The sequence below is a fragment of the Solea senegalensis genome, unplaced genomic scaffold, assembly GCF_019176455.1.
Source record: "Solea senegalensis isolate Sse05_10M unplaced genomic scaffold, IFAPA_SoseM_1 scf7180000012949, whole genome shotgun sequence".
NCBI lineage: Eukaryota > Metazoa > Chordata > Actinopteri > Pleuronectiformes > Soleidae > Solea > Solea senegalensis.
This window is the reverse complement of record NW_025320728.1, coordinates 64645-79518: the sequence shown is the minus strand read 5'-3', so window position 1 is coordinate 79518 and position 14874 is coordinate 64645. Positions and strand designations below refer to the sequence as shown.

The following is a 14874-nucleotide window of genomic DNA, read 5'->3' as shown; positions in this document are numbered from 1 at the left end:
TATATATATATATATATACATATATATATATATATATATACATATATACATATATACATATATATATGTAAATAGATAGGTTCTTCCCGCTTTTGACGTCCTTTGCCTGAGTTTCAGGTTGATCCGATGAATTGTGCATGACTCATGGGTAAAAATTTGCACATTCCCACTAGGTGGCGCTTTCTCAAAAACTTAAGAAAAGAAAAGTTACTCTTGAGGTGAGTGAAAGAAATAGTGAGAGAGGAACACAGTCTCCCCCTCACTCTGCTCAGAAATAAGACTTGAACCTGATCCTGAAAGGTTTCGTCTCTCAAATGCATCACAATGTCCAAAAAGCAGACGGCCGTGTAGCGGCGGGGGCAACAATTCTTTTTCTGTGAAACGCTGAATAAAACATTCATATGTGGCCGTGATCGGCCCGATTCAATAGCCTATAGAGAAAAAAAGAAAAAAACGTTTAGAAACCATTTCTGCTTGAGGCCGCTCTCTCTCTCCCTCTCTCCTCAGGTCCGGTCTTCCATAAATAATTTGCCTTCAACCTTCACATGCATAAAAATTGCAACTTGTTGGTTATGAGCGAAGAAACGGCCGAGGACACGCTGTGAATGCCAATGTGGCGATGAATAAACAATGGCTCGCAGGAGCAGACGCAGCGTTGAGCAGAGGAGACGTCGGCCGAGAGTCTCCACGTCGTTTTTCTTGCGTTTTTCTTTCTTTTCTTTTTTCTCTGCCACAGACACAATCGTCCTTTCAGTGCGCGGTGAACGAGGGAGGCTGTTTTCATCCGAACGACGGACACTTTAATAATTTCCAACAAAGCCACGATTCCCCCTGAGTGGGTTTTTTTTGGCGGGGGTGGGGGGGGGTTCTCCCTCACACACTCTAAAAACTCACTTAAAACCATGATTGAATGAGGTTTTTTCTCTCTACAGCGGCTTCGTACTCACACATTATCTGCACCGAAGGTCACTGCTATTGTCAACCACATGGACTCGGCTTATTGAATGAATGAATGACTTCTTCTAATACCTTGATAGTTATTATTATTATTATTATTTTCCTCAACTGAAAATGGAGAAGAAAGAAGAACAATCCTCTGCAGAGATTGTGCACAGATATTAGATTTTAGTCTGAGAAGAAAACAACTCTCTGTGATTTCCCCCATGAGTAGATAGAGTTCTGATGTCTGCAGTGCTGTAGTGCCACCTGGTGGCCAGAAGATGCCACTGCGCAGTAGCAGCTCCCAAATATGGGTAAAAAAAAAGAAGAAACTAGTTATTTTTTAATTTAATTTTTAACCAAGTGATATTTAAATTAATCTGATTAGAGGAATGCACACATACACACACACACATATATATATATACATATATATATATATACATGTACATACATACATACATATGTATATATATATATCATATTGAATCTCCTTACAGTAAGTGTAAATTATTGGGTAATTATTTATGCATGTGTACGTGTTAATGTATTTTGTTTATTACAGTTTTCGGAAACATTTATTGAATTTAAAAATTCAAATTTAAAAAAGTTGACTAAATTATTGTGTACATATGTATAAAGTATACTGTATGTGTTAATGTATTTTGTTTACTATATTTTTCACTCATGTGTATCATTATGTTGTTATAATACTTACTTAAATTTGAACAGTCGACTAAATTATTGTGCACTGTTTATAATTTATACAGTCTTCTCATAGATTTGCAACTTTTAATCTCATAAATATGAAACTTTATTTTCTCAAAATATTGAGGGTCCGTACTTTTATTATTATTATTATTATTATTTATATTATTCTTCATACTTGGCACTAATACACTGTCGTATTGGAGGGAGTTAATATAAAATATATAAAAAAAAGTGGCATAATTACCAACAAATTTGATTTAGAACTTAGAGAAACTAAATAAAGTAGACTTTATATTTTGAATTAATATTTTGCGATTTTTTTTTTAAATAAACAAACAAACAAAAAACAACCAACAAACCCTTGACAATAAATCTTTATTTTTGTTTTGAAGACTTTCACTAAAATAATGCATGTAGTAACACGTCGTCTTAACAGGACATAGTCACCTACGCGTTGCTTAACTTTAATGAATAAAACAACATCAAAGTCCACCGAGTTAAAAGAGGAAATTCAAAAAGTTCAAAAAAAACATGTTGCCGTACAAAATACACTTTCTTTTATTTTGTTAAATCCACCTTGCTGAAAATGAGCTGGTTTGCATTTTTAAAGTCTAGCATATTTGTTTGTTTTTTTTTGCCACAGTAGCTTTGACAACGGTGAAATCATGGCGCTCATTTTCACGTCACGTTAAAGAGCGCATTTACACGATGTGCGTGTGAAAGGAAAGGAAAAGTAAGAAACCATGAGGTTATCGTTCAGTTTACCCTGCCCACAAAAAAGTGCTAATTTAGTATTTAACGATGATTCAGCGCAAGCAGTTTCTTACAGAAAAAAATTATATATATGTATATATATATATATATATATATATATATATATATATATATATATATATACTGTATATCAAGAGGCTGCATGTACACCACGTTAAGACGATTCTCCTCAAAAAAGTGCTTGTTGTTGGAGTCTGAGCTTAGACTGGAATATAAAACATAAATGTACAGTACAGTACGTTGGCCACGTGTTAGCTGTGTGTTATTTATACAAATATAATACATTTAAAATGAATGAGATGTTCCTAAAATCATATTTAACTGTAGCTTGTTATCTCTTTGTTTTTGTTTTTTGTTTTTTTTTTAGACATTAAAATAAAATGTACAGTATATAAGCCATCGTTTTCTCACACAGTGTCACACCCTCACGTAGTGTTGGAATTTGTCGGAATTTATCTGCCAGGGATGTAACGGCGGTGTCAATATCACAATGTCGCGTAAAACAACAAAGTAGAGCGGGTTTTCCAGGTTACAACTTTCATTTTAGTGAAGGAAAATTGGACAAATTGGATATCAAGTTTGACAAATTATTACGCGGTACGTATTCCGACATCCCTCCTCTGCTGCCTCACAGCTAAGCTAACGAGTGAGTCGGCACATTTCTTTGTTACTATTTTATTTGCCATCTACGAGTTACGCTGCGTTCGCGTCGAACGCGATTTGCCGCATGGCTACGCGCCAATCGGCGGATCGTTTTTGTTTATTTCGTGACGCGATGGGAGCGCTTGTCGTATGTTAAAAGCAGAAATAACGTAGCATTTTCTCTTCACCGTCAAACCAAAGCAGAGGAGAAAGCGTCGTCTCGCGCGGTTTCACGACAACCATTTTACCGTTAACTTCGGGAGTTCCGTATGGATGCAAGCCGCTTCCAGTGATACTTAAGCACGACGAGCTAACGGTGAAACTCGGACACGCTGTTTTCTGGCTCCGTGTGGTTGTCGCGAAACCACACAAGGCGACGGTTTCAAATTACGAAAACTTTATCAACCTGTTTCATGTCTTTAAATATCTAGTTATTTTAGGGGCGGGTCCATGTTAGTCAAGAATTTAAAGCAATTTGTATTTAATGAACTGTTCAAGGAAAATTGGTCGAGTGTATATGATATTAAGCATCACATCAGACACTGGCTGCAGTGTTTTTTCTTTAAAAATACCCTGGATACAATCACAATTAGGGCTGCAACTAACTAATTAATTTCTCAGTACTTCTCAGTACCATAAAATGTTAATCTGCGTTGCTCAGACGTTGAAATGACGTTCTCAAACGTCACGCTTTCGTCCACAAACCAAAATGAATCAGTTTGAATGATTTCTTGACCTTATCAAAATACTTGATGGATTATTAATCCTTGCAGCCCTAATCACAATATTGCAACACATATTCTGCTGTGATATGGTGAGATTTTCGGGTCGTTACATCCCCTCTGTAGCTGCATAACTTTTGTTCCCTTTCAGCTTCTTCAAAAGCCTTTGCAAAACTCGGCCACTCGCGGCGACCATGCGGTTCCCCCGGCACTGGCCTCATTTCACACTTAATTTAGCAGCTCCTGAAGGTAAAAACACACACACTTTCAACACAACAGTCTGTTGGTCTGGCAGAGGATAAAGTGCTGTTCTCCTTTGGCCCCAGGTCGGATAAAAAATAAAAACAGTGGTCAGAATCCCTCGTAGAGGCCGGCCTCTGATCTCACAAAACCCTCTTGGCCCAGAACCTTGGACAGCAGTCTGTGCCCGTGCGGCGACACGCAGCCCTGGCCAGGTAAAAATCCGCCGCCCGCGGCTTTGGCGGATCTCGTGGGTTTGGGTCTGGGCGCGGCGGCGTAATACTCCTTCGCGTGGTCGTACTGCGTGGGCCTGACTTTAGTGCTCTGAGTCCTTCTGTTGAGCTGAGACGAAAAGGAGCCCAGATGTTCGGGGTCCTGCGGGGATTTGGCGTGGTAATGGTAGTAGTGTCGATTTTCTCTGGTGCTTTGCGACCGCCCGGGTCTCCTGAGGATGCTGGGTCTCACGACGCCAGAGTAGCTGTTGATTGCGTTGGTCGTCGTTAATCCGCCGTGGTCGCGGCTGCGCGTATGGCTTCTGTCTTTGTGCTCCGTGCTCTTGAGATTGGAACGGTCCCTCTCCGGTAACGAGGGGACTTTGCGCAGTGGCGGCTGTCGAGAGGAGCTTTCTTTTATGTGAATACGCCGCGGCGGTCCTGGTTCTGCGCCGCCTAGCTGCCTGTTGCCCGCGGCGTCCGCCTGTTGCGGCATCAGCGACGTCGGGGACGTAGCGACGGCGACGTTTTTGCTTTCCGCGCCGTCCGTGGAGAGGAGGCAGGCGTTTCCCGGGTCGGACTTGCTCCTCGTGTGTATTATGTCTCTGCTCCCCGTGTCCGTCGGTGAATCGGGACTCTCGTAAGGAGACGTGGCAGGATACGTGCTTTTACATCTGGATTTGCTCTCCTGCTTGACTGCTTGATATGATAGGACTCCTTCAAAAGCGTCAGCGTCCCTCGCTTCGTAAACATTCGTGTCCCGGTTCACAGGAGTGGCGCACTGTGGCGAGTAGTTGTAGTAATCCGCCGTGCTGTGCGAGGTATACGAGGCCTGACTGTGTTGTTTAGCTTTTTGCCAGCCGGGCTCTGCGTAATAGCGGGTGGCTTCCATCGGGTCCACCTCTGCGTAGGCGCCGTAGCGGGGGTCGGTGTTCTCAAACTGAAGCCGAACTGCGGGGTGAACGCCGGTGTGAATCAGCTGCTGATAGGGAGCCTTTTTGCTCGGCTTCTGCTCGATGTAAAACACGGTGTCCGGAGGGAGCGCCTCCGTCGCCGCCAGCTCATAGTGACTGATCTGCGGGGCGTGGAAGGAGCGAGCCCTCCGGATGGCCGGATGCCCGGCACGACCCCCCGACCCCTGCCACTGCTCGTGTTGCCAGTGGCCACCGCTGACGAGGTGCTCGTCTCTGTGGTAGCGTATGTACTGCGGCGACATGGGTTGCCTCAAACCTAAGGAGTTGTAGTGGCTTTCAGAGGCGTGTCTGTACATGCTCTTTGGCCCCGAAAGGTGGCGCGGCAGAGCGTCGAACCGAGGGCAGTGAGGTGTCGGCGTTCGACCTGCTTGAACTGGCCAATGTTGAGGATGATGATGATTGCTGTAGAAGTCTTCAACCATACCCAGAGGTCTGTCCTTGTCTGGGCTGTAGTTGTGGTTTGAGGAGAGCGGCAGAGGCCGAGGAAGGACCTCGCCGACGGAGGAAGGCATGGACGTCTCTGCCAGAACTGCGCGGAAGTTGAAGACATTGGTAGAGTCGGTGTTCACATACACGGGGGAAGTTGTCGGGCTGTGAGCTAAGCAAACTGGCTGAGTGGGCGTCGAAACGCCGACGCTCTGGTAGGAGAGTTCTCCCTGCACGACATCTCTGAGCTGCCTTTCCTCTCTGCCTTCATCCAGACTCCCTGATCCAAGCGGGCTGACGTTAGGTGTGTAATTACCTGCGCTCTCCTGTCCGTCGGTGACCTGCGCTGTGCAGAAGTGTGCGGGGGGGATGTGGACAGGGTGAGGGCAGAAAAGGCTCTCCACAGGGCCATGCGCCGACGTTTGCCACTGAGGAACAGACGGAGAGACGCGGGGGCTGCCGTACTCCTCGGGGTAGGCTTTGATATCCAGAACAGAGGGACGCGGCGGCCTCTCCTGCACATGACAGGCCTCGTGTCTGTGGATGGGGTGCGGTGGGAGGTTGTTGTTGCGTCTCTGGGAGCCGCTGGTCGCCTTGTGGGCGGATTCCGCCAGAGCCAGGGCCAACTTGCGTGCGGCGCTCATCGAGGGAGGGTGAGGAAGGAGAACAGACACTGAACTCATAAGTCTATCTGTTCCTGGGGAGGGATAAGACAAACAACGCTACAGTATGACAGGACAAACAAAGCTATGGTAAGACATGATGGGACAAGACACAGAAGCTTTCATAAGAAACTACAGGAGGAGTTATTTAAATAAACTATAAACAACACGTGTGATGAAAGGAGATGAACTGACCTGGATCTGGCAGGTTCTGTGCAGACTGGCTGAGGTCGGTCAGGGCTGACGCCTGGCTCGCTGTGCTGATTGGACTGCAGTGTGGGTAGGAAACTCTCGTCCCTTTTGCCTCTGCTAACGGAGCATCACCTTTCCCCACCGGGGGACAAGACGAGGGTAAAGGTGGCGAGAACGTGGACGCGGCCTGAACATCCGCTTGCGTCTTGAACGACTTCTTCCTGAGTTTAGGAGAGAGCTGCTGCTGCTGCTGCTGCTGCTGCTTGGTGGGAACCTTCTTCCCAACTTTACCGAGCACCGGGCTGCCCTCTGGAGACTGAAAGCAGCTGATGTTGTTGTTGTTCAGGGAAGAAATTGGCTCCGATTCACTGGAACAACCGGCACTCTTTCTTAATTTGCTCCCGTCTCGGTTGTGTTTCAGACCCGGAGTGGCTGCGAGAGGACTGCACTGGAAGGACATGGGGTCAAAGTCCAGCGTGGAGATGCCGGCAGCTGGCGGACAAAGGTCGAGCTCGTCCTCCTGGTGTGGAGGTGACGTAGACGTAGCGGCAGTGCGGCCGGTATCGGCACCGTGAAGGCTCTTGCTCGGCGCGTGGGCTTTGCTGGCGTTTTTACTTTTGGCACTTCTGTGGAGGTCATCGTTGGCAGAAATGGCCTCGCTAATGGAACGAGGTCTGAGGGGACGGTAACTGGGCGGTTCCCCTGGGAGACGGGATGAAAAAAAAACAAACACGTTGAGATGAAAACTTCACCCACAAATATACTAATGATTGAATCCAACTGATCACCTTCCATGTTGTGCAGAGAGGTGAGAGATTCTTCACTTTTGGTAGAGCGCAGTGTGCCGCTATCCCCTCTTCCACCTGCAGGTGTTTTATTAAAATCATTAAATTCAACACACATCACTGTCAACGACAACTTAGGGAGCGGACAGAAAACAAAGGAGGATTTGTTGTAAAACAGACCTGGCAGTGCGATGCTCTTTATCTCGTTAGGCTCGCTGGGATGTCGCTTCAGTTTACGCTTGGACAAAGAATGGGACTTTCCCAGGTGGAAAAACGACAACCAGTTCCCCACGGGAGACTTCTTAGCCTTAGCAGGAGGCCGCTTGCTGCTGCTGCTGCTGCTGCTGCTGTTGCACGGAGACAAACGAGAGCAGGAATAGAGTGTGCATTTGGACTTTCTGGCTATCTCATAGGACTACTGGAATTAAGCTAAGTATCACTTCTGTAGGTCTTTTTTATTTGGTTGCTATTTCATTAATTGCTATTGTCTCTAGCTGGGTTGACTTTTGACTTGTCTGTTAAGTTAAGGTGAAAGTTTGTTGTTGATATTTTGTCTGCTACGTGTGACGACCCCTTATTTGTGGAAGTGTTGTGCTGGCCAGGCGGGGTCATCATTACAGGGATGAGCTACACCTGGACACCACTTTTAAGAGGCCTTCCTCCCTCCCTCTAGCTCTCTCTCAGACTCTGGCTGGCCCCTCTCTCGCGAGAAAGTTGTTATTTTTGCTGTTTTGACCAATTTTCTATTAAGCCATCACCATCACCAGGTGTGGTTTAAACCAGACCCAAACCAGCATTTGTCAGTGTGCATTTTGACTTTCTGGAATTAGTCCTTGTAAATGGAATTTATTCTTGGAAATGCTTAGTGTTAGAGAGTTTTTTGCCAGGTGCAAGATGCAAAAAATATTGTGTCATAAAAACCCAAATCTCGACGGTTGGGAAGCACAATTTATCAAAAATACTACCTCGATTCTAGGAATACAAAGCTAAAATGCAAATCGGTTGCATAAAATCACATTTTGATTTTTTGATTAAACACATACCTCTCGAAAATGTTGTTTACCTTTTCAAAAAGTGGGTCCCGGTATAAAAAGTTTGGGAAACTATGCAAATCTGACTTTGCCAGACTCTTCAGAGTCTTCACAGAACAATAACACATTTGTGTAAAAACTTAATAAAAACTAGACTGGAAAGTTAAAGAGCAGGAAAATAAATGTTCAAAATAAGTGTTCTCTGTCTACTGAGTGAATCAAAAGTTTCAGAAGATGATTAATGAAAGTCCTACAATGTGCAACAAACAGAAAAAACACTCGCTAGCTACCTCAACAAAGCAAACCTGGACATAAATTAAGAAATGTTCCACGGTTTGAGGTCTTAAAATTGACTGGGACCGCGGAAAAACACAGTGTTTATTGGTAATTTTGTGTTAAGTTTAGAATGACAGGTAAAACTTGCGTCTAACCTTTCCATCGGGAGCTCGATGACGGTGTGGAACTTGCCCAGCAGAGCCTCCGGTCCCTCCCCGACCTCAATGTAGTCGCTGTGGGTGAGGCACGGCGTGGTGGCCGGCGAGCCGAGCTGCGCCTGCGTGCGAGCCTGAGCCTCCTCCAGCGACAGCAGCTTGGTAGACGGGGAGCAGATGAGCAGCGACTTGGGTCTGGACAAGGTGTTGTTACCTGTGAAAGCATTACACATGTATTTTGTTTTTCCATTTTTATTATACTGCAAGGGTCCAGTTGTTTTTCCACATATTAATATATCCGTGGCTTTCCAGTCATTTTTGAGGGGGGTATCGTGCGTAAAAACTCCTGAAATTTGGCATGAGTGTTTCAAATAGAAACACTCATGCCAAGAAATACTAAACCTGTACATTCTTGCTAAATAACTTTGCTGTTGCTGGAAACATTTGCAATATTTTCCTTTCATGCCTTTCAATTTTACTAAAAAAAATTTTAATTCTGCCCACATGTAAACATAAAAGTGTGAAAATGTCAGTTTTAAACAACTGTTTTTCCACCTATGGAGAAAAAAAATCTTTGACCCAAAACAATTATATAATATTGTTTGTTTTTCAGAGGAAATCCAAATGCTGCAAACACTCAAGACTTTGAAAACTCAGAATTTGTACCTGGAAAAACTGAATTTCTGACAGTATTTTTGAATCCTGTCCTATTTTCTGCCTCATGTGACGACGTACCAGTGTTTTCTCTGATGATGGCGTTGAGTTTTGGACTGAACAGAGCCTCAGTGTTGTTGAGGATGAACTCCACCACCACCGACTGGATCCGCACCTCCATGAACGCCGCCGTGCCGCTGAAACAGGCCGACTCGATCTGTCTGGACCTGGAGAACAACAGACACACACACAACCTCATTTCACGCCTCTGCACCATTGAGACGTGGCCCAGTTCACCGTCACAGAAAACAAGCCTGCAGCGAAGCGAGGAGAGGAGAGGAGAGGAGAGGAGAGGAGAGGAGAGGAGTCACCTGAGGAGGTTCGGAGCCCAGACGATGGCCAGGTTTTTGGTGTGCATGCTCGTGATGGAGCTGAAAGTGGCCAGACGTGAGAGGTGTCTCATGAGGAACTCCAGAGTCCTGCAGAACAGAACACGTGAGACTATTTAACATCAATTCTAAATATTTCATTGTAGACACATTCAAGTAAAATCAATCAATCAATCAATCAATCAATCCTGGGTCTTAAAGATCAAACTAACACTGTCTGATTACTGTCAGTTATTCTATTAGAAAGAACTTGAATAAACATTTAAAGATTTCTTTCCAATCTAATCCAACTTTATTTATTTATAAAGCACATCAGAGAGAAATAAAACAAATAAAATATGGAAACGTGACCTTATAAAAATAAACAGGTCATATTAAAATTACGACATATTTGTTTCACTGACATAACTTTGTATATGTATAAGATCTGTCTCAATAGATTAAAATAAATTATTATATGTTAATTATTTAGAAAACAAATTTAAAAATTTTGTCCACAAATAAAAATGATTAAACTATTATGATTCATTTTTCATATGGAGCAAATTCTACTTATATTTACAAAATCTGCTTTTATTTCCAAATTTTACTTATAATTCCAGAATCTACTTGAAATTGTCAGCAAAAATTAAGTTAGTTAATAGTTATTAGTAATTATTCATTAAATTAGAATTAAATCAGAGTTTGTCAAACACTTCCACTTGAGTCCAGCAGGGCGCAGCAGTGAGCTGCACTGACCTGTAATGTGGTGGCGGCAGCTGCTGGATGACGTTGTGGATTTTGACCAGCCTCTCCTCGTCTGTGGCTGCGGACACGGCCTCCTGTGATGACGAGGAGAGGAGAGGAGAGGAGAGGATAGGAGAGGAGAGGAGAGGAGGAGAGGAGAGGAGACAGCTCAAGTCAGCGTGTCTGCAGTGACAAACAGCTGTTTCTGGTGAAGGTTATGTAACGACGAGGATGATAATCACAGCACAGGGACGTCGTCGTCTGAAACCTCCCCCTCCCTCTTTTCATCCCGCTCTCTTTTATATTCACAGCAGCTACTGTTTCTGCTTTAATCTGCCGTTTGGCATCAGCATGAACGACCCCCGCTGTTCCTGGAGAGACCAGTAAAATACAATGACCCCATTTTGAGCAGGACTTTATAATAAGCTCACAGTTAAATGTCTTTTCATGTCAGTTATCACAGAGGAACCAGAAATGGGTCCTTTTCTGCTTTGTTTCTCTTCAGATCTAACAATTTTTGTTCCAATATTTAAAGCTGCAGTGTTTACATTTATTCATGATAACCTTCATATCACTCTTCCCTTAAGTTGGCGACACAATCTTCCCTTAAGTTGACAGTGTCTACTCTAGTTGGAGACACTGGTTATGGCAGGTCGTTATGGCGCTTTGTTTTTTATTTTCAAATTTACTTATAGTTCCACACTTTACATATAGTTCCAAATTCTACTTATAGTTACAAAATCTACTTATAGTTACAAAATTGTACTTATAATTCAAAAATGTCCTTAAATTTCCAAATTCTACTTATTATGGGAATTGTATTCAGCTCATCCTTAAACTTGTGTAGCTTTGTTAGAGATACATATGATTCAATGTTTATTAAAATAACAGATGATGGCAGTTTTCTCACATCCACAATGATTCTTTGAAATACTGGGATTGTGGTAAATGCTATAAACGTAATTTAAAAAAAAAAACATCCTGATATTAAGTGTGATGCCCAGTTTCCCTGGTTCTTACTGAGAATCTGTCGTAGAGCTGGTAGGTGAGCAGCGGGTTGGGCAGCTCTCTGAAGTACAGTTTACACAGAGAACCCACTGAGTGGATGTCCTGTCTGAAGACGTCTCTGCTCAGGTCCGGGATCTGCTCAGAGTCAAACTCGTGCCTGGACAGAGACAGAAAACCATCATTAGATACTTGTACTCATTTCACTGAATCATGAAATCATTCTGACTAATTATCAATATCAATACCAAGAAAAAGTTTAAAAAAAAAGGTCAATTTGACGTTGCACAACTTAAAAGAAACTGTATTTAATGGATTTCAGGAGTGGGAGTAACAACACTATGACAACTTGACTTAGAATAACAAACTACGAATTATGAATAAATGAAGATATAGAATGACATCTACTGATCTTCTGTAAAGTTTTCTTAATTTTTTTTAAAACAAAACAGTGACTTTCTTAATTCAACAGACTCTTTTTAACAACCAAAAATACATTTTATATGAACTTAAGACTACATCAGACACAATCAAATGGTTAATTACTAAATTATTTGTGAAATATTTTGATAAATGTTCAGATTTTTCAGCTATTTTCTGTGCTCCATAAAAACAAAGACACCATTAAAAACAGAATCATCAATCAGTGTTTTTTTGTCCTGTGTTCTCTAAGTGTCGAGTGTTTCTTGTTTTTCTGCGTTTTCTATTTCAGATCAATAATCACAAACAAACAGAACAGAAACACACACCTTAGTTTCTGGATGTTGGAGGAGATTCCAGACAATCTGTAGATTCCATCCACAACTCCAAGCTTCTCTATGAATTCAGCACAACTCTTCACCACCTGTGGGACTGCAGGACACAGGACAGGACAAGACACAGGACACAACACACAGTCATTAGAAAACATTAAGTTTCTATACAATACCTTAAGAGTATGTGACTTAAATCATAAAATCAATCCTGGAAAAAGTACATTTGTGCAAAACATACCTATGACTTTTCTTGAGATGATTCATAATTGAATTACAACTTCATTTTAGCCATCTTATTTTAAACATATATACATAAATCTTCAAAAACAATTGGAAAAAATTCAGCAAATTTGTTTGGGGGCCCAAATAGATTCTCCTGCGACCCATCTGGGGGTCCCAACTCAGAGATATTTAATCCAGCGGGATTTATTTATGGAATTAAAGTAGAAATTAAAATGACATGTCGTCATTTTGAACTAGCAAATGAATCATTTTTAACTTAACTTAATTTTAGGCATGTTGTTTAAAACATTTACACATTAATCTCAACTAGAAGGTTGGAAAAATTCAGAAAATTGGTTTGGGGACCTAAATCTTTTTCCCTGCGAACAAACTGTGTCCCGACCCAGTGTTTGGGAATGAATGATTTTGGAATTTTTAAATCCAGTGCGATTTATTTAGGAAATTTAGTGGTAGAGTCACTTTAAATTAAAATAGTTTGGTTTTCAAAGTCTTAAAATAAGCCTTTTCATTATTTAGGACAGTGTTTTTCCATGACACAAATGACAATATCAGTCCTGACAAGAGCAAATTTGTTCATAACATAGCAATAAATGTCATCATTTTGAAGTAGTAAATTAATAATTTCCATGAGATGATACCTAATTTAACTATGACTTAATTTTATGCATGTCATTTAAAACATATTCACATTAATCTTCACAAAAAAGTTGCAAAAAATCAGAAACATTTTTGGGGGCCCAAAAAGATTCTCCTGCGACCCAACTGGGGGTGCCGACCCAGTGTTTGGGAGTGACTAAGTTAAGGGATCCTAAATCCAGGGGTAGAGCTACTTTAAAAAATAAATGTATTTGGTTTCAAAGATTTAAAATAAACCTTTTCTTGGAAGAAGAAAAAGAGTTCCACCCTTAAAAACCAAACCCATAAACTGACAAGGAAGAAGAAGAAGGAAATAGTGGACTGATAGTAGATAGATAGATAGATAGATAGATAGATAGATAGTGGTGCCATAGTAGTAGTGTTTACATGTTTGTGTAATTGCAGTAACAGTGATTCACCCTCGTGTCCTGAGTTGTGCAGATGTTCCCCTAAGTCGCAGCCGAACACTCGCTCCCTGAGGATCCCGCGCTGCCTCAGCTTCTGCGGCGGCGGCCGAGACTTCATGAACGACCTCAGGAACGTCACCAGCTTCCCGTGTTTCTTACACACTGAAAATGTCCATAAAATCTATTAAAATATTCCATTAAAAAACAACCTATTAAAGTGTATTAAAGTGACTTTTGACAGAGGTGACATCACCTTGTTATGAGATGATGTTCCATCAAAGTAATCATTATTTGAAGGTTTAAATCACACATTGTTTCCATTTAAATGCAAATCTAAATAAATATGTTTGAACGTTTTGGTTTTAAAAAGTGCCAGAATTCAGTGATGACACCAGCAGTAGCAAAGGAAACTGTCGCTACCACTGTTCGTATCTTGAATTTTGGGGATGTCGAGTAGACGTTGACTTAAAAAAATTATAAAAAATCTCAGCCAGACAATTAATCGCTTTAAAATCAATTTTAAGCAATAAAATAACCACAAAAAATACACATGAATCTGACTCACCTGGCTTTGGCACTGAGCTTTGAACACTTGGGGGAATCTTGTCATTTATCAGCTCCACACAGTCGCAGGGGAAGAAACCGACCTGCAGGGGGAGAGAGAGAGTCACGTCACACTACTGTCAGGGAATTAAAGCTGTAGTACGTAACAGTGTTCATTTTGAAAACTATGATGGAAAATGTCAACGACCCCTTTTTAACCGACGAAAAGGAGACGTTAAGTAAATAAAAATGAAAGTTAATGTGACAAAAACTACGACGAAACTTTCGTCAACGATGAATGCAGCATTTGGAGAAGAGTCGTCCTTAAATCCATGCAAAGGTTCAAAGTTCAAAGCAACATTTAGCAATGTCTATTTTATTTATGTAGCAGGATAATACAATCTACACTATAAGAAATAAGTGAAATATGCAAATAGGTGAAATAAATAAACAAAACATTCTTATTTTAAGAATGGGGTGAGGAAATTTTGCTCAACTAATATTCTTTTTCTTCAAGTGAGATTATTTTTGTCGTTCAAAACTTGAGTATAATTGTTAATATCGTGAAATAAAAACCTGCATGTTTTGTCAGACTCAGACAGAGTGGGCGTTTGTTTACCTGAAAGCCATGTTTCCCTCTCCACCAGCCTGTGTCTTCTTTAGGAGGCATGTCGATCACTGACACGATGTCCCCAACCTGCAAAAACGTCATCGGACAGCGTTCGTGAGGACGTGAAATGCCCATTTTAACAATACGGCGAGAACAGACTATCAC

The 14874-nt window shown here is 41.9% G+C and overlaps 1 protein-coding gene across 5 annotated transcripts in view; it reads right to left on the bottom strand.

Annotated features, from left to right (window-relative positions):
• Window positions 1–2006: 2006 nt before the first annotated feature.
• LOC122760085 (rho GTPase-activating protein 32-like) overlaps window positions 2007–14874 on the bottom strand; it is a 38979-nt gene continuing 26111 nt past the window's right edge. For 2 of the 5 annotated variants that reach the window (XM_044015157.1, XM_044015162.1), the window contains exons 10-22: window positions 14719–14796; window positions 14122–14203; window positions 13569–13718; window positions 12265–12367; window positions 11531–11675; window positions 10523–10605; window positions 9767–9874; window positions 9477–9622; window positions 8742–8955; window positions 7460–7626; window positions 7283–7357; window positions 6498–7196; window positions 2007–6337 (exon numbers count right to left, since the gene is read on the bottom strand). In XM_044015157.1, the coding sequence (XP_043871092.1) occupies window positions 4140–6337; window positions 6498–7196; window positions 7283–7357; window positions 7460–7626; window positions 8742–8955; window positions 9477–9622; window positions 9767–9874; window positions 10523–10605; window positions 11531–11675; window positions 12265–12367; window positions 13569–13718; window positions 14122–14203; window positions 14719–14796 (4248 nt within the window). In that variant the 3' untranslated portion in view covers window positions 2007–4139. The remainder of the gene's footprint in view (window positions 6338–6497; window positions 7197–7282; window positions 7358–7459; window positions 7627–8741; window positions 8956–9476; window positions 9623–9766; window positions 9875–10522; window positions 10606–11530; window positions 11676–12264; window positions 12368–13568; window positions 13719–14121; window positions 14204–14718; window positions 14797–14874) is intronic. The other 3 variants (XM_044015158.1, XM_044015159.1, XM_044015160.1) reach the window with 3 other exon arrangements.